The sequence below is a fragment of the Anabrus simplex genome, chromosome 5 (assembly GCF_040414725.1).
Source record: "Anabrus simplex isolate iqAnaSimp1 chromosome 5, ASM4041472v1, whole genome shotgun sequence".
Lineage (NCBI taxonomy): Eukaryota > Metazoa > Arthropoda > Insecta > Orthoptera > Tettigoniidae > Anabrus > Anabrus simplex.
The window spans coordinates 421,386,984-421,410,973 of NC_090269.1; the positions used below are offsets into that span (position 1 = coordinate 421,386,984).

A 23,990-nucleotide genomic window follows, 5' to 3' on the forward strand; every position below is an offset into this window, starting at 1 on the left:
TTGAACTCGAAGAAGCACAAGTACTAAACATTATCATTAAATGAAAATTGTGTCATCATTAAGAAACTGGATTGAGGTGAGAGAAACAGAATGACTTGGCAAAGCAGTATAATATTGGACATGCAGCAGTGTAAGCTTTCCAGACCCAGGTGAAAATTGAGTCCTGCTGCATATGGAACAGGTGATGGACAAACTTTGAAGATGGAGGATGAAGTTGATGAATCGTTTCTACAGGAACTCGGCTGAAATGCACCCATTATTGGAGATATTCTTAAAGAAAAAAACTGACGTGTTCTACAACTAAATAATGGGCAAAGATGACTTTTGTGTTAGTGATAAATGAATGAACAAGTTGAAGAAATTATTTAACCTTTTTTGATTGTGTACAGTATATTTCTTTTCAATATTAAAACCTATAAATCCCACTTATCCAACATGTATCTGGTCCAGGGAAGGATGTACTATGAATATATAATTGATATTTGCTGCAGGAATATACAGCTAATGAATTCTGTTGACAAATGTCTAATGGGTGGAATAAAGGTGATGTCATAAGATGGATCCTGAGGCTTTCAGTATGCAGATGCCCCAATTAATGACTGTTTCGTCTGAAACTTCTCATGATTTTGACCGTCATTTGGGAATAGTTTCCCTGTCTCCCAGCATGAGCCCTTTGACTACAATGTTTTCTGATTTGTACAGTATTTGACCTAGTTGTAGCAGGTGATTAGCATATATCTTCCTTTCTTCTCTTCATCCACTTTTTGAGGTGGTTTCGAATTTAATTGTCGCACCAAGAAAGAAGCCTTCGTGTCATCTGGTTTAAAGACAGTCATATCGCTTCTTCTCTTTCTACCTCCAGTTGAAGAACAGCAGACTTCTCTTTGCACTTTGTACTCCTTTTTCTATCATCCATAGATGACCGGTTACTGTGTAGTATCAGTATGTCTTTTTCTGTATTCTTTTACACACTAGATTTGCACTTTTCTTATGACTTGCTGACATGTTCCAAACTAATGGACTGTGTGCTGTGCAGCTTCTGATGGTTTCCTTATGTGGAATATCAGCTTTAATTAATACATTACTAGAGGACCCGAGCTGCTCCGCAGCATTCATTATCAGATGACTTGTCTTGATATGCCTGTCATAGTCATATTGTTTTGTCTGCCATTTTTAATAGTTTTATGAACATGTAATAAGAAGTGAGTTATGGTATATCGCAGGTCATGGTCAAAATTAATCCGTTCTGGCATCATCATGCCGTTTATTTATATATTTGCTTTTTTTTTTTTTTTTTAAATCCTGCAGATCTTGATGTAAAACTTGGTATTGTGTCATAGAAGGCAATGGTATTTTTATTCGCATTTCTTCTATACAGAACAGTTTTCTTGTGAACTCATAGGTTAGTCTTGAAGGAGCGCTTCTTGCCAGGCAGAGAACTTTTTAAAGATACATGGCTTTCACTCTTTTTAGTGTAGCTAGGTTATCCTTTGATAGATAATGTCTAAGGCGTATATATCATAATGGAGTCTGTTTGTACGTAGACTTTCTTTCTCTTCACAGCATGTAACTTACTAGGAATGCTCTGCCATCTGTTGAATATATTTGGAAGCTGTGAAAGATTAGAGAATCAAAGAGTATTTATCAGGCAATAGTATTCTTCTGTGATTAGAGCAAGTATATACTCTCCATCTTGATAGGTAGTAATCAATCATGGCTGCATGCAATGACATTACTAAGGCTGAAAATCTCATAAATATCAGAATCTAAATGAAAGGGTTGCTTAGCAACCTGTTAAGTACAGAATGTGCCCCTACAATCCATTGTTGACTTATGACTATTGTTAGCCACTAGTTCAAAGTTTCTAGTTTTTGCAGTCATAACATAAACACTGTTTGGCAGTGTGTTCTAATTGTGAAAATGTACTGGAATACAAATTCCTTGACTGAGCACAATGGCATTTCAAAAAGAATTCAGTATGCACAATGTGCAATCGATGGTATGAAACTTTGCAAGTTATGAACCTTAGAGACCTATCAGTGTCTCACGATTCACCAGCGAGAAATTCCAGAGAGAATAAAACAAAAATTAACCAAATTGGTCCAGTAGACCAGACGTACAGTTTTGCCAAAGTTGTTTTTAGTTAACTCTTTTAATATATACATTATTATTATTTCTTTCGATACAGCCAACTTAGGGTTACGAATATACCAGCTACCTGCCACGTTTCTTCCTAAAGGTAATACCCTTCTCTTTACATTCTCTCCAAAGGTTCTTTAACCTTTGGCTCCTCCTTTGCCGTTCTTCCACCGAGATGTTCTGTGTTTTAGCAGGTCGTTTCTCTGGATTATCCCTGTTCTGCAACTTTCTGTCTGAAGAAATTTCTATTTTGAATTTCTGTGGACGTGATACCTCCTTCGTTGAGATCTTTATGCACTTTGTTCAACCAGCGGGGATGAATTTGGTTGTTGGTTTGTTTTGTGTAAGGGTAAAGTGGAAGTTTGTATTCTTGAGTTTTGTATTCAATTTTATCTTATTTGTGGTGTCTTCTGTTGTAAGGCCTATTACCTTCAGATCGTCTCTTACTTCTCTGATCCATTTACATCCTGTTGTGGTATTTTTTAAGATGAGATTGTGTTGTGCTAGTTGTTTCAGAAGTCTCGAATCCTGCAACCTCTTGATATGTCCAAAGAATCCCACTCTCCTCTTATGCATAGTATTTGTAATAGGTTCTAGCTCTTTGTACACGACTTTGTTAGGTATTAACCGCCACTGTCCATCTTTCTGGTATTTTTTGTTGATGCAGGTTCTTCCAATCCTCCTTTCAATTTTCTGTCACTCTTTGATTGTTTATTCAGGTAAAAAAGTGTTTCTGCTGCATATGTAGCTTCCGGTTTTATAACTGTGTTGTAGTGTTTAATTTTTGTATTTATTGATAGACATTTCTTTTTGTAGATATCCCATATCAGTTTTTGTGCTTTAGCTAATCTATTTGTTCTTGTTTGGATTGAGACTCTTTCATTTAGGTTATGTGTTATTACTCCTCCAAGATATTTGAATTGAGTGACTATTTTGATTTTATTACCATTTATGGTAACTTCTTTTAGTTGTGTTGGTTTTTGGGGCATAATTTCCATTTTTTCAAATGATATTTTGAGGCCAATTGTATTTGCAATGTTTTGAAGTTCTGATATCTGGGTTTTTGCTTATTTTATGACCACTGCTAGTAATGCTAAATCGTTAACGAAACCCAGGCAATTTGTTTTGATTTTTTGGCCAATCTTTATTTTAGGGGGACATTTCCTAATAATAATAATAATAATAATAATAATAATAATAATATATTACACACATGACAGAAGGTACATAAGGAATGTTAAAAGGTGTAAAGTTTTTAGACCTTGTTCATTATCTGTTCCAGTTAAGTTCAAAAGGTAACAAAAAGGCAGAAGCTGATGGACCGGCTACGCAGGGTCAGAAAAAGAAGAAAGGCGACACCAGTGGGAAGGGGAGACCACCAGCACTGAAGTTGGTTACTATCCTTGACTTGAAGACAATTATCAGAATGTTGCAGCTGTTGTATCAGTAAGTGGTCTGTTCATCGTGACTGGAAGTTTTCTTTATCTTGTCCATTGCCAAGTATTACTTCTGAAACAAGACAAGTACGATACCATCATCATTGTCATCACAATCATCATCATCATCATCATCTCCCCTCCGTTCCAGATCCAGCCAGGTACTTCTCTACCTTTCCTTCTCCTTCCACCATTCTTCTTCTGTAACTCTATTGCATCCCAGGTCCCTTCATCTTATACTGGTGTTGATCAAGTCTGTCTGTCTGTCTACTCTAGATTTTCCTCTTGCTCTATTTCTGTCAAACTTAGCCACTATCATCTGTTTCAGTATTCTCCTCTCTTCCATTCTCCATTACCGAGCTCGATAACTGCAGTTGCTTAAGTGCGGCCAGTATCCAGTAATCGGGAGGTAGTGGGTTCGAGCCCCACTGTCGGCAGCCCTGAAGATGGTTTTCCATGGTTTCCCATTTTCACACCAGGCAAATGCCGGGGCTGTACCTTAATTAAGGTCACGGCCGCTTCCTTCCAATTCCTAGGTCTTTCCTATCCCATTGTCACCATAAGACATATCTGTGTCAGTGCGACGTAAAGCAAAAAAACCTTCTCCTTTCTCTTTATATGTCCAGACGATCTTAGTTTATTCTTCTCGGTTCTGTCATTCAACTTTTCTACTTCAATTTCATTCCTGACATCTTCATTTCTCACTCTGTCTTTCCTATCAAACTTAGGAATTTCATTTCAATGTTTTGAATTTTACTCTCCTCTTTCTTGTCATTGTCCAGGTCTCCGCTGCATATGTTGATGTGGATGTAGAGTACAAGGTGTTCCATATAAACCTTTAGCATTGTAATGACTTATAACATTTGAACCAATAATAGCAAATGTGTGAAATCTCTTCTTAATCACCTAATTCCTTTGCAGCTCTATGACGTGAGTAGCCAGTCTCCTGGCTCATTCAGTGCAGTGATTTCTTTGGTGAGTTCAGTGAGCATCGTTAAAACATCACCACTATCTTGACTCATTCCAGCTCTGTATTTTCCGCTCGTACGGAGGAGTGAGCCAGTTTTCGGCAGTTTTCGTAATTCAGATTCATAACTTGCAAAGTTTCATACCATCGATTGCACATTGTGCATACTGAATTCTTTTTGAAATGCCATTGTGTTCAGTCAAGGAATTTGTATTCCAGTACATTTTCACAATTAGAACACACTGCCAAACAGTGTTTATGTTATGACTGCAAAAACTAGAAACTTTGAACTAGAGGCTAACAATAGTCATAAGTCAACAATGGATTGTAGGGGCACCAGTATATCTCTCCGAGACTGTGAGATCAACCTTTAATGGCCATGTTTAATGAGGGAATGTTTGTTATAGTGATGAGACATTCGATTCATTTTACTGAATCGATTCATTTGATTCCGTTCACGTTACTGAATCGATACAGTGATCCGATTCACGGCACATTAGAGTCACCCCTCCTACTGCATCTGTGTAGTATGTACTGGTAAGACAGCAGCAACAGCATTCAGTGCCCGCTGCTACCATCTGGTTTTCATACTGTGAACTCCTTTCTTAGAAAAAAGTTCTAGTCACTGTAATAGATCAAAGGTTTCTGGCGATGCAGGATGGGAAAGGTCTGGGATTAGGAAGGTAGCAGCCATGGCCTTAATTAAGGTACAGTCCCAGCATTTCCTGGTGTGAAAATGGGGAAACTATGGAAAACTATCTTAACAGCTGCCGATGGTGGGATTTGAACCCACCATCCCCCGAATGCAAGTGCATAGCTACGCGATGCTAACTGCACTTCCTACTAGCTCAGTCATTTTTGAAAATATGTATTTTTCTATCAGCAAAGGATTTTTTAAATCGTCATATTTTGTACAGGCTACCTGAGATGTACAGTAGCCCACTGGTTTTCTGATTCAACATCAACGTCAGTCGGCTCACTTACTGTCCACATATGATTGATGTCTAATGCAACGATGTGACATACAAACTGAGAGTATACTGAGCCGTTCTTCCAAATATAAAACGGGTACTTTTGAGTGGTTATGAGCATGACTCATAGTCATAGGGCAGGCTAGAGTCAAGTTAATTAATTGTAAAATGTCAACTAAGTTTTAATACTAAGATTCATTAAACTAATAATTAGTATAACCTAATAGCCTACCTACTTACTAGCTACTTTAGAATTATGTTTTGACTACCGTTTTAACACTGTAAATAAATCCATCTGTTATTTAAACCTCCCTGTAAGAAGAGGACAGTGAATGCAAGTGGGTATTATTTTCAAATGAGCTGAGCTCGAGAGTCCATTACAGTATACGATTCTTTCAGTGTACCATGGCTCTGTATGTATTGCTTCAGAGGAAGATCAGCTCCCCGCCAGTGTCCAGTGTGCCGATAAGGAGCCGTGCTTGCGCCCACGATTCTTTCGGTGTACCATGATTCACTGTATGTCTCACTGCAGCAGAAGCTCGGCTCTCCGTTAGTGTTCAGTGTGCCAATAAGGAGCCGTGTATATCTTGTGTCTCACTGAGCCATGCTTGCTCCCACGATTCTTTCGGTGTGCCATGATTCACTGTCTCGCTGCAGTGGAAGCTCGGCTCCCTGCCAACGTCCAATGTCCCGCTAGTGAGCCATGAGCTCACCGTTCCTGTGAATCGATTCACTCGGACACTCGAATGAATCGATACACTGCTTCGAATCATGCACTCAGTTGCCAGCACTAGTTCGTTCAGCTGGTCATAAGTAGAAAGTGTACAATTTGGGAGGATTTACACAATTACAGTACCACCCCTCTTTTACACTTTTCAAGGGATCCAAGGAATACTGGTGTAAATGATGGAGGAGTGTAAATCATGGGAAAATGTAGAAAAGCTCCCGGAAAAGGTCATTGTTTCATGAATGCATATGTGACCTGTTGTGCGGAACAGGACCCAAAGTCAGCAATGGAAATGTTATGGCAGAGCCGAACAAAAATGTTGGGGGTGTAAAACTTGCATTTCTATGTCTTGACTTCTTGTGCTACCTATGGTTCTTCACAAACTAAGATATGCAGCATTTTGAGTCTTCACCATTCAGTGTCATGAAAACTTTGTGCAATTGGTGGGAAAATTAGTGAAAGCTATAATTGCATTTTTCTCAAAATGAAATTTTCTTTATAGCAAGAGTCAATAATTAATATCTTCTGAAGTAGTGCACCTAGGAGTGTGAACTCTTTTTTTAAATGTTCAGTATCTTTTGCCAATTTTAGAACCACAAAAATCTTAGAAATAAAAAATTTGAATTTATGTCATATTCCGCACAACTTATCACATATTAATCATTTTATTTACCTCAACTAAAGGTTCAATGTAAATTAACTGTTGATACTAAATTGCCTTTGTAATTCTGACCAGGAGAAAGGTACCAGTAGATAGTTAAGTTAAATTATTGTGTAATACAGAATATTCTTTTAATCTGGTTATCTTTCTTAGAATGGCTATAGAATTATCTAAGATGCTTATCTAAGATTTATCGTATGATGAATCTATGTACACACATGTATATAGTTCAGGGTAAATGTGCGTAGTCACAAGTCCGTACAATACTATAACTCTAGGTCTAGCTTTTTGACCCAATCAACTGCTTCATCCGATGTGTGGTGACTGTCCATTAGCGTTCCTTTGAAAGCTCGAATTGGGCAGTCAGCAACAATGTGGTGGATTGACTGTGAAGATACACCACAATCACAATCTGCAGACCTAGTCCAACCCCATTTGCACAACAAATAACCACATCTGCCTTGTCCAGTTCTTATCCGATTGATGATTCTCCACTGTCGTCTTGGAAGATCAAATCCTTGTACTCGTTTAGAAGGATTCTCAACCAGATGTTTGTTCACTACCGAAGACTGATCCCACTGGGCTTTCCATGAACTGTTAACATGAAAAGAGGTTCTTTCAAGATCCATTGCTGTACGCCAGGGTGGTTTCCTTGATTTCAGTCGTTGATGTTCAGTGTGCGTAATATCTTGATGGATGGGTAGTTGGGGGTTCTGCTGAATGTTCTTCCATACCTTTAGGAGAGCTTCTGATCATCTTAGGGCTGGAGGAGAAATATTGCTGAGAACAGGAAGTCATAGTGTGTTCGTGCTCCGAATGCAACCTGAGATTATGCGCATTGCCTGATTGAGTTGTACATCGATCTTCTTTGTGTGAACACTATTGATCCAAGAGGGGCAGCAGTATTCAGCAACAGAATATGATAAGGCTAATGCTGTTGATCTTAGAACATGAGTATTGGCTCCCCATGATGTACAAGCAAGTTTCTGAAGAATATTATTTCTAGTTTTTACTTTAGCAGCTACATTTGAAAGATGTTGCTTGAAAGTCAAAGTTCTATCAAGTGTTATTCCCAAGTATTTTGGTGTACTACAGAACGGCAACATTTCACCTTGTAATCTGACTGTTGGTTTGTAATTAGACTGTCTGTTGTGTAAGTGGAATGTAGATATAACTGTTTTTTGGGGATTTAGGAGAAGGCACCATTTCTTGAAGTATACATCCAAGGCTTCCAGATCAGTGGCTAAAGTTGGAGCACTGAGTCACCAAACAAATGTCATCAGCATAAATGAATTTTCTTGATGATGTGTCTGGGAGGTCATATATGTACAGACTGAAAAGAAGGGGGGAAAGAACTGATCCTTGAGGTAAACCATCGGTTAATTTAAACACTCTACTTCTGTCATTATCAGCGTAGATCTGGAAGTACCTATTACTGAGCATATTGCTAAGTAAGGCCGTAAGTTTACGACATGGGATCACACTCAAAAATTTTAGAGGAGTCCTTCTCGCCAGACAGTATCATAGGCAGCTGATAGATCCAAAAAGGCAGCCACGCTTACTGATTTCCTCTCATATCCATTTTTGATATACGTGGTGAGAGACAGTACTTGATCATTACAACTTCTTCCGGGTCTAAATCCTGCTTGCTCTATAGGAATGTAGCTGTTGATTGTTTCATAAATTCTATTGCAGATCAGTCGCTCAAGGAGTTTATATGTAACACTTAGAAGTGCTATTGGACGGTAGCTTTCCACTTTAGATGGATTTTTATTTGGTTTCAGTATGGCTGTTTTGTTTTCTTCATCAGAGGTGGTATGTTTCCAGTTTGCAGAATATTAGTGAAGAAGTTGGTTAACCATTTTATTGTGGCTGGTCCGCAACGAGCCAAAAATTCAGGATAAATTCCATCAAATCATGCAGCTTTTCCAAGTTTCATACTTTTTATTGCGGCTTCAGTTTCCCCTTCTTTGAATGGAGTAGAGAATTCAGAAAACTGCGGCGCTGCCCTTTTCTTGATGTTCAACTTTAATTTGATATCCTTTTTGGTTCGCTTGTCTTTTGTGTTTTTAGAAACTGATTTTAGATGATTAGCAAAATCATTCAGATTGATGGCTGTTTTTGATCTCTTAGTTGCAGGGTTTGAAGAATCCAGTTTCCTAATTATAGACCAGGCCTTTCTGCTAGAATGGGTGTAATCTAGGGATTCCACTGTTTCATGCCAGATTCTTCTTCGACTCTCATCCAAGGATTGGAGGAGACCTGCTGCATTGTCGGAATTAGGATGTTCTTCATATTCTCGTAGTAATTCCTCACTCTCTGAACTCCAGCCAGGGATATACTCCTTACGATATCCTCTAGGGATGCATCATCTCGCTGCACCTTTTATAACCCCTACAAATCTGCTGTAGTTGTTGTATGTTGGTTTGATCCATCTTATATTGGAGTCTGTTTACTTTGCAAATTCAGTCCAATTGGCTTTCTCGAAGTTCCACCTTGGTTTAGGATGTGAACGAACAACAGGTAAAGACATCCCAACCTCCAAGAGAAAGGCCTGTCTTGACTATGTGGGAAACCATTGAGCACTGTACATCGAACTTGACTGTGTGAATTATGAAGCTGATTTGTGAAACAAAGATCTGGGGTGTAGCCTCGAGACCAGCGAGCTGATTGGAAGGTAGGCAGGTCCTTAGCATCAAAAATCAGATTCAAATTTTCAGTTTCCATCCAGTGCACAAGAACTTCACCATTAGAGTCATCCTTGTTATATCCCCAAAGATGATGATGACTATTGAAATCACCGAGATATATAGTAGGATACTGCAGAGAAGGTATAGGAGGATTAGGCCAAGTAATATCTGGTGGCTTGTACACATTAACTATTTTTTTGTCAAGTTTTCAGTGTTAACTGTAGTAGTAAAAATGTCATTTTCAGAATTTACTGATAGTAATTGGTAATTTGTTATATCATTCCTGATATAAGTTGCAAGGCAATAATTTTGATGATAGTTAGACGCTACCAATTTAAAGCCTGGAATTTTCCCCCTACTCTGTAACTGTAGTTCATCTGCTGTGTGTGTTTCTTGAAGCACGATGATATCAACTACATATTTCAGTGCAATCCTTGAAAAATACTCGCATTTCGCTCGACTAATCCCTTCAATATTCAATTGACAAATGCGCAGCGATGGTCCAATTCTACGAACTTGAAGGTCCTGAAAAGGACCACACATCTCCTTCTTGCTCGCTCTTTGACCGAGAGGTTGTTTCCGACAGTTCGGTCTCACCTTATCACTGTTGCTTTCTTAGCACCACCCGGGGGACACGTGTAGGGCAGTGTAGTGGTTAAACCTATGGACGTGAAGCAACGTAGACCCCCTTATCTAAGATGCAATAAATTTTATTTCTCTTAATGGAACATTTAAATTACTACTATTGTACCTATTTACAATATTAACACACTTTTATTCCAGATGAAAAACTACACAATCACTGATTCCTACCGAAATAGTCCAGAATCAATCTCTGTTTACACTCTTCATTTCTAATACCTGCTGTTTGTTTCCAAAGTTCATAAAAAGTTAATTATAGTACGGGAACCTTTTCTTGAGCCCTAGTTCCCATTCAGCACTATGGAGCTCAGGGCTCAAGAAAAGGTTCGCGTACTATATTTTCACCCCCTCCTACATATGACAGATAACTACATAAAGTGTCCGCTGCTGCACTTGTTGTGGCATTGGTAGGCATCACTTCACTTTGCTCATCTTCTTGTTCATTATCACTGGTGGGAGACTGGCTGCTCTTCTTCTTCTTTTTCTTTTTCTTCTTCTTCTTCTTTGCTGCTGGTTGAATTCTTAAAGAATCCTGCTTTCAAGAAACCGTTTAATAAAGTGGAAAATGTATAAAAACTGTTAGAGTTGTATCCAAATAGGTGATGGTTGTTTAAACTGGTTTGCAACTATAGTTGGACCCACAAGATTTGGAGTCTGACATTTGAGCGGTAAAAGCGGTAACTACGAAGTGTGCTGCATTCTCATAGTTACCTCCATCTGTGGCATATTTCCCTTTCACACAGACTGAGTATTTAATCAAATATGTAGGCCCACCAAGCTCGATAGCTGCAGTCTCTTTAAGTGCGGCCAGTATCCAGTATTACATGTGATAAAATTCATTTTTGGGTCCGTATTGAAAGTATTTATATAAATAACACTCGTATCAATAGGCAAAACGTGTACCATCCAATGTATTAATTTTATGTTAACATTTTGATAAGAACAAAGTCCTAACTTTTAAGATTGTATTGTATTGAATAGGTGGAAGGACAATAAAAATATACAAGTGTTATTTATACAGTATCCAGTAATCGGGAGATAGTGGGTTCGAACCCCATTGTTGGCAGCCCTGAAGATTATTCTCCGTGGTTTCCCATTTTGTTGTTGCAAGTTGCTTTACGCTGCGCCGACACAGATAGGTCTTATGGTGACGATGGGGAAGGGATGGGCTAGGAGTGGGAAGCCAGCATTTGCCTAGTGTGAAAATGGGAAACCACGGAAAACCATCTTCAGGGTTGCCGACAGTGGGGTTTGAACCCACTATCTCCCAAAATCTGGATATTGGCCGCACTTAAGCGACTGCAGCTATCTAGCTCGATGTTTCCCATTTTCACACCAGTCAAATGCCGGGGCTGTACCTTAATTACGACCACAGCCGCTTCCTTCTAATTCCTAGGCCTTTCCTATCTCGTCACCATAAGACTTATCTGTGTCGGTGCGACATAAAGTAAAAAAAATAAAAAATATGTAGGCCTAATGCAAGTCAATAAACTTTGACCCATTCCTAAGCTCATGCTAATAATTCCAGCATTTAAGACAGAACACGTCATTGCCAATAAATATAAGATTTCATAATCACTAAACTGACAAAAACCTTGACGAATATGCATATTATATAGAGAATAGAACTGTACAACTAGCCACTGACTAAATTACAAGAAAATAAACTAACAACGAAAATAATATTCAGGAAGCAAAGACGTAAATACAGTTGAACCTGTTTTATACGTAACTCTGTTCTGCGTAATTCGTATTTGTACATAATTTCCTTTAGGTCCAGGCAAAATGTAATTTAAAAGCGTGTTAATTAAACCTTATTTATACGTAATCCGTTTATACGTAATTCGCTGTTATACGTATTAAGTGTCAGTGATATATATCTGAGTTTTGCGTAATTGCAATGAGCACGTACTTTTTTAAAGGAAACTACCATATTTACGAAATTTCCTGTTTGTCGGCGTAGGCCGAAGTAGAGCGTTCGGGTTTCGGTGCTGAAACAGAACACAAAGAGTTTCGCCGAGTGACATTGTTGATCATTACTTACTGGTGGCTTAACAAAGGCCAACCGAGCGAGTCCCCTTCACTCTCTGTCTCGCTTCTCCTCTACCTTTGTCGTTTTTTACCTTTTCATTGCTGCCAAAGAGATACATTAGAAGCAAAGTAGGCGGTTTCAGTGCGGAAACAAAAGAAAATACAGTAAATTTGAATATGAGAATTTCTTTCATAGGAACAACAGAGAAATAAAATGTCCACGGTGCCGGTATTTGGCGTTTACTCTTGAGCAGTAGTTTTGTCATACAATTGCTTTTAATTAACCATGGAGAAGAGAAAAAGTAAAATTTATACGCTGGATGAAAAAGTAAAATTTATACGAGAAGTGGACGCTAATCTAGACAAAACAAAAATTGAAATTGCTTCAGACTTAAGGATTGCTTACATCACGTTATGTGCAGTCATCAGTAAAAGGAACGCTATTTTGGATGAGTTCTTGAAACTGGGCTCAAAATCAGCAAAGCGCAGCCGACGGACAGAAGGAAGGTAGGTAGATTTGGAGAATGCACTTTTCACATAGTTCCAGCAAAAGCGGGCTGCAGCTCTACCGATTAGTGGCGACATGCTAAGGCAAAGGCGATAGATTTAGCTAAAATGATGAGTATCACTGCTGATTTCAAGGCTTCATCAGGATGGTTGCAAGGATTTAAAGATCGTCATGGAATCACAGGGAGAACAATTTGCGGTGACTTAAAAGCTATGGACGACGTCACGGTGCAACACTGGAAAGGAGAGATTCTGACGAGTATCGTAAGCGATTATCAGCTTCCAAACATCCACAGTTGTGATGAGACCGGCCTATTCTACAATGTCCTTCCTAATACAACATTAGCTGAAAAAGGTGACTCATGTCATGTAGGGAAGAAAAGTAAAATTTGTGCAATAGTACTTCTCGCCACCAATGCAGATGGATCTGACAAACTTTCTCCACTTGTGATAGGAAAATCGAAGAATCTGAAGTGTTTTAAGGGTGCGAAAACAAAACCTACGGATTTGAATCCAACAGAAATTCTTGGATGACTATGCTTCTGATGGAACATTGGTTGACAAAACTGAACATTAAAATGCAAAATAAACAGAAGACGTACTTCTTATGGATCGATGTGCAAAAATCCACCTCAAATCGTTCTGGAGAATGTCCGAGTGGAACATTTCCCTGCTAACTGTACCAGTGTTCTACAACCGCTTGATTTGGGTATTATAGAAAATTGCTGGTTCAACATGTAATAACACTGAGTGATGCAGGAAATGAACCTCTCTCCATTAATTTGCTACAAGCCATGGACTTTATTTCGGCTGCCTGGAAGCAGATGTCATCCTCCACAATCAGCAACTGTTTCCGCAAAGCTCGTGTCTTACTAGAAGAGGCTGCCTCTAATGATGATTATGAGGACGAAGTTTTGTCTGGCAATGAGCTAATGCTACCGGAGAGTGTGGAATTCGGTACTTTTGTGCATTTCGATGATAATCTGGCTATATGTGGAGAACTACCGGATGAAGAGATTATTGCTGATGTATGCCAACCAGCTATAAGCGATAGTGATGGAGGTGGAGATAATGACTTGAATCTTGAAACACTTGAACTGAGTGAAGTGTTAAGTGAAATCGATGTGTGTAGGCGTTACATCAGTGTGAAAAGTTGTAGTGAAAATGCTTTGAATTCATTACTAAGTTTGCAAAAGGAGGTTATACTCTTCATGCAAGAAAAGTGAAACAAGCCAAACTATCTGTTTTCTTTAAGGCTGGACCAAGTTCAAAATAATATTTTCTGTCTTAATGGATTTATTATTTGCAAGGATTTACACATGAAGGTCTATTTCATTGGTTTTTCAGTAAATATGTGATGTATTGTGTAAGTCTGAATTCTAAGTAATTCCGAGTTACAAGTAGTTTTTTCTCTTCCCCTTGATATACGTATAAGTCAGGTTCAACTGTATATAAAGCAGCAACAACTAACACAGCTAACACAGTACCACTTCAAATAATATCACCAAACTGACTGAGAGCAAGCTAACCCACGTGGTGATAGCTTCCTTAAATGTGGCATCTCTGTTATAATTTCCATAGCAACGGACCATTTTCAAGCAGCGTTAGTCACTTTTTCTCGCCGATAACGCTAAACGTCTGACTCCAACTTTCGTGGACCCCACTATAGGCTTGGAGTACATCAAGGAAGTGCTTTATCCCCAGATGGATGAAATAACGAACTGGGTCAAACAATGAACCAACAACAATTAATTCAGTTCACTTTCTTCACAGCTTTCCAAGACTTTGCAGTGAAGTGAATCGCATACAAGATTGAAACTTTAAATGTTGATGGATCTTTTCCAGCATCTGTAAGGAATAACATTCACTGCATCGGGCTCTTCCTATAAAGTGAATTAAAGAAGTCCATAGGCTGCAACTTGCTTCAGAAATTCTAACTGCACACGAGAAAGAAGGATCTTCCTATTTTGTTCACCCATCTTTGAATCCAGAGCAGCCAACTACTGACAAAAAAAATCTGAAGTCATCCAAACTTTATGGTTGGCATCGTAGGCAGTTGGTGACGATCACACATTCTTGAAGCAGTGTGGCTTTTTAGATTTCCGTATCACAAATAGGTGGAGCTTCTCAAAGCCATCAGCATTGACTCCCAGCATCACTGTGAGCCTCATTTTGCTGTGTTTCCCACTGTGGCATTTATCCTCTTGCTGGGCAACGCACTGAAAAACAGTCCAGTGTCATCTAGGTTAAAATGTCCCTGCAGCTCTTCAAGTTTTAAACCAAATTTTTACAATTTGTTTTCAATCCTAAAATATTTCTTTGGAGTTCGGTCCACATTCTGAAGCACTTGATGGTTATGCTTCCTCTGTTTTTCACCATTGTAATCAGTTTAGATATAGAAAGTTGCAACTCATGTGCCAGTGTGTTCTGTGGAATGAATCAACTCTTTCCATGATTAGAACCTTCTCATCCATAGCGAAAGTTTTCCTTTCTTTTTTCTATTATTAGCTAGAAAAGCAAACACCAAGAACAAAGCAGTAACAAAGAAGAATTAACAGATATGTATGAACATAAACAAATGATGCAGCATTGATCATGGCATATAACTGGGCACTTGACTCTGATAACAAAAACAAAAAATGTAACAAATAACAAAGAAAAATGTGCTAATCAGCAACAATAACTTTCACAACTGCAACAGTAAAAAGCAAGTGTAAAGGAATAATCACAAAATAACAAACTCAGACAAGACGAACACTGAATAATGTGATAACTTCATGACTTTACACCAATGTAGCTTCTCAAAGAATGCATGTGCGCAGGTTTAAGCGTCACCGCTGGGAAAGCAGAAGTTCTGTGCTATGAGTTAGACCATGCTTGTTTGACTTGGTTGTCATGCCAGGGTTAATTGAAGCATTCGGTTAGTTGGGACGCTGTTTTACGTAAGTTTTTCCCCGTCTCAAACATCCTGATGTGGCGTAAATGGCAGGAAGCATAAAATGTCGCAAATGTAAATTTGAGGATTTTAATACATTGTGAGCATAGGAAATCTGAGGGGACCAACAGAGAAACGTTGTAAACAACAGGAACATAAAAGAAGAGTAATACTCTAAGAGTAATACTCTAAGAGTAATACTGTACTTATTCAATTCTAAAATCTGTTATTAGCTTCAACATTATTTGTGATATTGCTTTGGGAAGCTCTCACACCTATCGCTTTAGTCCTAGGCCTTGTAGTCAATCTTTGTGTGGTACATTTCAAAACGGATGCCTGGATGTAATCCTCGTTTCTTATCACAGGTAGGACAAAAATATACAGTGTCAGGATGAACATGTTCGATTTTCCTGTAAGAACACACTGCACAGTCCTTGGCATTGCTATTCTTGTTGAGGTAAATGAATTGTGACTTAAGGACCAGTATTTTTCTTCATCATCATCATCTTCTTCAACCAGTTGCCCGGGTGTGGCGTAAAACTGCCTTCCACTTCTGCCTGTTAAGGCTGAATCTGCTTTCACTCTAGTCTTTGTTCCCTCATGCCTTGTCCAGCTTAATCAAGCCACCTTTTCCTTGGCTTACCCCTGGGTCTCATGCTTTCCACCACAGTTTCCGGCCATTTTCTTGCTGTTCTGTATGGTTCCAGCTGTTGAACATGTCCAAACCATCTTAGCCTGGCCTTTGACAGGGTTTCACTTAGTGACTGTTTAACTCTTCATTCCAGATCTTGTCCTTTCTTGTGGTTTGGACTGTTGTTCTTAAATATTTCATCTCCACAGCTTGTAGCTTACAGACATCCCTGCTGGTTAGATTGCAGGTTTCACGACAGTATACAATGATTGGTATTCAAAACTTATAAATTGTTAGTTTTGATATTATTTGGATTTGGGCATCCCATAGGATTTTTTACCCTTGGTGGTTAAAATGTGCTCCTTTTAGGACTGCTGGTGATTTCAGCATAGGACAGATTATCTTCTGTGTCCATACTGCCTTACAATGCTCCAATTCTACTAGTTTTTTCCCATCCAAAGTTTGTTCACTCCTGTTTTTGCCGACTAGCTGGCAGCATCACTGTTTTGAAATGACATATTTTCAAGTCAAATTCTTTGAAGATGACATTCCAGCCATGCAGTTTCGATGTACTTGTGTTTCTGTGTTTTCCTATGTTACATCATCATCTGCAAAAGCAAGAGATTTGAATTGTTGTTAGTTCATTGTTTGACCCTGTTCATAATTTCATCCATTTTAAACAACCACCACCTATTTGGATGCAACTCTGACAATTGTTATACAGCATATTCACTTTATTTATTAAGGTTAGTGGCACATTTCTTTCCTCTAGGGGTCTAGGCATTCCCACACACTGTCCCTCTGTATACTGTCGTAAGCAATTTTAGTGTCTAGGAAAATGAGATAACATCGTTTGCTTTCTCCCCTTGTTTCTCCACAATCATTTGAACAGTAAAAATCATGATCAGTATTATTCACCATAAACGAATGTAGTGTAGGTGACAACACCGTGTAAAGACATTGGTTTTGTCAGAACTATAATCGCTCTCACTTTCATCATCAGTTTCAACAATTTCCAAAATGTCAGGCAAATAAATAAAAATAACTATCATTCTCCTCAGCCGTATCAATGATATCTGAAATCACCCAATAAAACATGCCATGTTGTACACAATCAATCAATCAGTCAGTCAGTCACCCTTGGTGGTTAAAATGTGCTCCTTTTAGGACTGCTGGTGATTTCAGCATAGGACAGATTATCTTCTGTGTCCATACTGCCTTACAATGCTCCAATTCTACTAGTTTTTTCCCATCCAAAGTTTGTTCACTCCTGTTTTTGCCGACTAGCTGGCAGCATCACTGTTTTGAAATGACATATTTTCAAGTCAAATTCTTTGAAGATGACATTCCAGCCATGCAGTTTCGATGTACTTCTGTTTCTGTGTTTTCCTATGTTACATCATCATCTGCAAAAGCAAGAGATTTGAATTGTTGTTAGTTCATTGTTTGACCCTGTTCATAATTTCATCCATTTTAAACAACCATCACCTATTTGGATGCAACTCTGACAATTGTTATACAGCATATTCACTTTATTTATTAAGGTTAGTGGCACATTTCTTTCCTCTAGGGGTCTAGGCATTCCCACACACTGTCCCTCTGTATACTGTCGTAAGCAATTTTAGTGTCTAGGAAAATGAGATAACATCGTTTGCTTTCTCCCCTTGTTTCTCCACAATCATTTGAACAGTAAAAATCATGATCAGTATTATTCACCATAAACGAATGTAGTGTAGGTGACAACACCGTGTAAAGACATTGGTTTTGTCAGAACTATAATCGCTCTCACTTTCATCATCAGTTTCAACAATTTCCAAAATGTCAGGCAAATAAATAAAAATAACTATCATTCTCCTCAGCCGTATCAATGATATCTGAAATCACCCAATAAAACATGCCATGTTGTACACAATCAATCAATCAATCAGCGGGCGAGTTAGCCATGCGGTTAAGGGAACACAGCTGTGAGCTCGCATCCGGGAGATAGTGGGTTTGAACCCCACTGTCAGCAGCCCTGAAGATGGTTTTCCGTGGTTTACCGTTTTAACACCAGGCAAATGCTGGGGCTGACTTTAATTAAGGCCACGGCTGCTTCCTTCCCACTCCTAGGCCTTTCCTGTCCCATCATTGCCATAAGACCTACCTGTGTCGGTGCGACGTAAAGCAAAATAGCAATCAATCAATCAGTCAATCATTTCAATCATTACTGATCTGCATTTAGGGCAGTCGCCCAGGTGACAGATTCCTTATGTTGTTTTCCTAGCCTTTTCTTAAATTATTTCAAAGAAATTGGTAATTTATTGAACATCTCCTTTGGTAAGATCGCTGCATGATACTGACACTTTGTTGATGTAGTATGATTATTTTTATATATTTCTATTTATTGATGAGGAAGATAATTCATTATTTATTTAGTATATAAGTACATTTGACTTCCAATCAAAAAGATTGATTAATTCAAAATAAATAATCTGAATTATATTTATTGTCTCATCATTCACAATCATTCTCACATCAATTGTCATAGTATTGGCCTCAATTCTCTCCAAAAAAACCATTAATGACCGAGAAAAAGCTTCCCGTTTTGAGTGTGGATTCCAACCCCTAACTACCCTTCCTATAAAGGAATATTTGTCCTCTTGAATTCCAACTTTATCTTCAGTTTTAACCCAGTCCAGCATGAGTTCTACGTCCATCCAACCCTTTGGTTGCACTCGTACATGAATTCCACGGGGAAACTGTATATTCTTAGGCATCGTTTTCCTCTTGAAAATGATGTAAGGCGGCAACTTTCTCCCGTCAGCTGTAATGGCTAGCATTGCCGTGCATCGCAACTTCTCACTACCGCTGGTTTTCATTAATACACTCCGTGATCCTTTTAGCGCAATAGTGCTGTTGCGAGGCATATCAAAAAAGATTGGAGTCTGATCAGCATTACCGATTTGAGAAAGCAAGTACGAAGTTTCCTTGCGCAAACGTATGACAAATCGGTGAAAATTTACAATCTTGTCCGTGTAATCAGCAGGCAACTTTTGGCTTAGTGTTGTTCTCCTTCGCACTGACAGATTGTGTCGTCGCATGAACCCCTTAATCCACCCACGAGTCGCCTTAAACTGAGTTACCGGTATGTTGTGTTTGCGCGCTACCTCCTGTCCCTTAATTTGTAACATTTCATATGATACACTGTAGCCATTGTTACGTATTTCACTGACGTACCTAAACACTTCTTCGTCAATTATAGGAAACTTCCCTGTTTTAGGACCTCTAAACGCGCGTCTAGAAGGGTTTGTGCTTTTTAGCTTGTTTTTTACTTTCCGCCAGTCACGCACCAACTTTTCACTCACAGAAAATTTTCTTTCTGCAGCTCTGTTCCCGTGCTGTTCAGCGAAGGCAATTACGCTTAGCTTGAAGCCCGCAGAATAGTTTCTATATTTACCCATAATCGCTTATAAATGCTTCACACGTTAATGTTTTGCGATATAAATGACTTTCCGTAATTGTTCACTATTAAAACAAATTATTTCTGCAAACACCCAAAACACAAATTAAAAACAAATTCTCACGCACACATGTCTACAGTAATCACGTAAATCTGAAACAAATAAATGCATCTGTGATCTGTCCATTCCAGAGCAGCCAATACTGTTAGGCAGCAAGGAAGCATGCAACAATTTATCAGTTTAGCTCGTTGGTTGCGACACACTACTGCGCTTGCGCAAAGCTCGCAAACCGGAGCTCTAGCTAGCGCGGTGTAGATCTACTGTGTAGTTGACTGTATTCCGAGACGTCAGTAACAAACATTCATTTTTTTCAATTTCTTTTAAACATACGGTAATTAGGTTAATATCTCTTCCCAGTTATTGATGATTTTACATTACATTACTGACGAGTTTATAAAATAAAACTTTAATAGCATTGGATAATAATTATCTTGACTGCTTGGATAAAAGTTTTCATCCCATGCCCGGACACTTATGACGTAGTAGTAAGATAAGAGTCTAGCGATGACAACTGAGACATCGTAAATAATTCGGCTGAATAATTCCGTGGAAATCTGCGTTATCATCTTGGATTTCACTTCGTGCGCAATAACACAGGAGCCGGCCCCATGGTATAGGGGTAGCGTGCTTGCCTCTTACACGGAGGCCTCGGGTTCAATTCACGGCCGGGTCAGGGAATTTTACCTGTATCTGAGGGCTGGTTCGAGGTCCATTCAACCTACCTAGCCGGTATTTCCTGGCGACGTTGCCGATAAGCGATAACTTACAGCCTTACGTATTTCAAATGGGAACTCATAATATGTAGGTGGTGAATAAATAGTACACTGTCTCGCGACCACGTTGTCAAACTGCCGATAGTCTACCGGTAAGCCATGCGTCGTACATATACCGGTATTATTTATTTATACGTTGTGCAACATGTTGCAAACGTGACTGTGTTGCCAAATTGCCCATAAACCATACACGTATTTAAATTGCGCATTCATGTGCAACTTACGTTGCAGTTCCATTTACCTTTTAACCAGATTAGTGAACAAAATTTGGACGTGCGACGATTATGTAATTAAAGGTTTAAAGTCCGATTTTTGTATTGAAAATAAAGGATGCGACGATTACGTGGTGGCGACGATTATGCCGTGAAATACGGTATACGGGTTTGGCAGTGATTGGGTTAAGGTACATCCCGAATGCAAGCTCACAGCTGCACGCCCCTAACCACATGGCCAACTCGCTCAGTCGTACCGAGGTAATAGCCTGCCTGAATATTGGCGGGAAGTAGCTGGGAAGTTAGATAACTTTCTTCTTCAGCATGGCATTCCTCTGGTTCGTAAATTTTTTGATACTACTGGTACGTAACACACTGGTTCATCATAACATTCGAGCTATTCAATCCCTACTATGAGGCAAGGATTGGAATGAGCAGTTTCATATTTAACGGAATAATGGAAAAGGAGTGTTCTCGGCAGTCTGCGGCATGGTCATTTCAGCTCTGGAACTTTGGACTGTTAGATCGGCACCGTAGTACTGTTCTTTAAGTGTGAGAAAATATGCAGTTGTTCATTTGATCGAGTATTTTATATGATGACATTGCTTTTAGTCGCTACATTCCTACTAACGTTTTTGTAATGACCTATGTTGACTTCAGTTAGGAAAACCACAAAGTCAGTTTTTGTGATAATCTCGTAGCGAAGCACGGATACATCAGCTAGTGTCTAATATAATCAGAAGAAATACTTTCTGAAAGCTTACATGCAATGCATGTCAAACCGAACTGACATGTAATTTTCAGCTTTATATCTTTCACCCTTTCCTTTATACACAGGGGCTACTATAGCAACTCTCCATTCATTTGGTATAGGCTCCTTCATACAAATAATAATCAAATAAGTACTTCAGACATGGTACTATATCCCAACCCATTATCTTTATTATATCCCCAGAAATCGTATCAATTCCAGCCGCTTTTCCAATTTTCCACTTTTGTATCTTATTGCAAATTTTAATACATCTTTAACATTAGTAACCTCCCCTATCTGGACATTATCCGTGTAACCAACAATCTTTATATACTACTGACTGAATACTTCTGCCTTTTGAAGATCCTCACATACACACTTCCCTTGTTCATTAATTATTCCTGGAATGTCCTTCTTGGAACCTGTTTCTGCCGTAAAGTACCTGTACATACCCTTCCATTTTTCACTAAAATTTGTATGACTGCCAGTTATGCATGCCATCATGTTATCCTTAGCTGACTTTTTTGCTAGATTCAATTTCCTAGTAAGTTCCGACATTTGCTCCTTACTTCCACAGCCATTTCTAACTCTATTTCTTTCCAATCTACACCTACTTCTTAGTCTCTCTATTTCTCTGTTATAATAACGTAGGACTGTATCTTTCTTTACCACCTTTAAAGGTATAAACTTGTTTTCACATTCCTCAACAATTGCTTCAAACCCTTCCCAGAGTCTGTTTACATTCTTATTTACTGTTTTCCACTGATCATAGTTACTTTTTAAAAACTCTCTCATGCCTGCTTTATCAGCCATATGATACTGCCTAATAGTCCTACTTTTAAGACCTTCCTTTCTATCACATTTGTTTTTAACTACGACAAAAGCAGCTTCATGATCAGTAATACCATTTATTACTTCAGTTTCTCTATAGAGCTCATCTGGTTTTACCAGTACCACGTCCATTATATTCTTCCGTCTAGTTGATTTCATCCCTTTCTGAATCAGCTGTCCTTCCCATATTAACTTATTTGCCGTTTGTTGGTCATGCTTTGTGTCATTTGCATTGCCTTCCCAATTGACATTTAGTAAATTGAAATCTCCCACTACAGTCGCATTCCTTTCCATGTCGTTTCCCACACACCTGATTATCTTATCAAATAATTCTGAATCAGCGCCAGCGCTACCGTTTCCCAGTCTGTACATTCAAAAACATCAAGTTGCTTTTTATCTTTTGAAATGAGCCTTACACCTAGAATTTCATGTTTGTCATCTTTACCTTTCTCATAGCTTATAAATTCTTATTTCACCAGAATGAATACTCCCCCTGCTACCATTCCTATCCTATCTCTATGATACACAGTCCAGTTCTATGAGAACATTTCTGCATTCATTATATAATTTCTTAGCCATGATTCAACTCCTATCACAATATCTGGTAAGTATATATCTATTAAATTACTTAATTCTATTCCTTTCTTTACAGTACTTCTGCAGTTCAACATTAACATTTTTATGCCATCCCTACTTGATTTTCCGATCCCTGTACCCTTATCACCGCTTCCTAGACGACACCATTTCCCTGAATGTATCTCCCTATAACCTTTCTAAACAAATTTCCAAACACATACATACCACTGCGGTTTAAGTGAGGGCCATCTGAGCACAGATCCCTATCTCCTACCCACACATTAGGATCTAGAAATCTCACTCCCAGTTTCCCTCATATCCTCTCCATAGTTTCATTTAAATCCCCAATCATCTTCCAGTCAGTATTCCTCCTATGCAGTATTCTACTGATAACAATCTCTGCTTCCTTAAACTTTACCCGTGCTGCATTTACCAGATCCCACACATCCCCAACTATGTTGGTACTTATTTATACCTGCTTGCCTGATGTTGTTGATACCAATATGGAACACTACCACCTTCTCCTTTCTCTCCTCCTTCTCTTCTACTTTCCTCAATATCTGCCTCAACCTAATTCCTGGATAACACTCTACCCTGGTTCCCTTTCTTCTGCAGACTTTCCCCACTTGTCTAACAATGGAATCCCCCATGACCAGAGCCTCAATCTGAGTCACCTTATTTGATCCCCTCCACCCGTGGTCAGCCCTATCGTTCCTGACAGCTGCAGAATCTACTACCTCCTCCTTTTTCTTCCTCCCGTGACCCTGTTCCACTTGTCTTTTGATATCCTCTACTCTACATTTGCCTTTCCTACCATTTCCCTTGCTCCTACTTGCACACTTCTCAGCAACAGTTCCCTCTTCCTCATCTTCCCTCTGTTGTTCTACCTGCAGTGACTCATACCGATTTCTCATAGACACCTGTCCTGAATTCTGATCCTGAATAGGGCTCTTCGCCTGCAATCTCCTTCTCCTTAGAACATTAGACCACCTGTCTTCTACAATAGGGAA

The 23,990-nt window shown here is 38.9% G+C and overlaps 1 protein-coding gene across 1 annotated transcript in view; it reads left to right on the forward strand.

The window, feature by feature from the left end:
- Positions 1-23,990, forward strand: part of FANCI (Fanconi anemia complementation group I) — a 427,158-nt gene that overhangs the window by 264,943 nt on the left and 138,225 nt on the right. Inside the window, exon 15 of the mRNA XM_067148224.2 lies at positions 3,422-3,585. Within this exon, the coding sequence (XP_067004325.2) occupies positions 3,422-3,585 (164 nt within the window). The remainder of the gene's footprint in view (positions 1-3,421; positions 3,586-23,990) is intronic.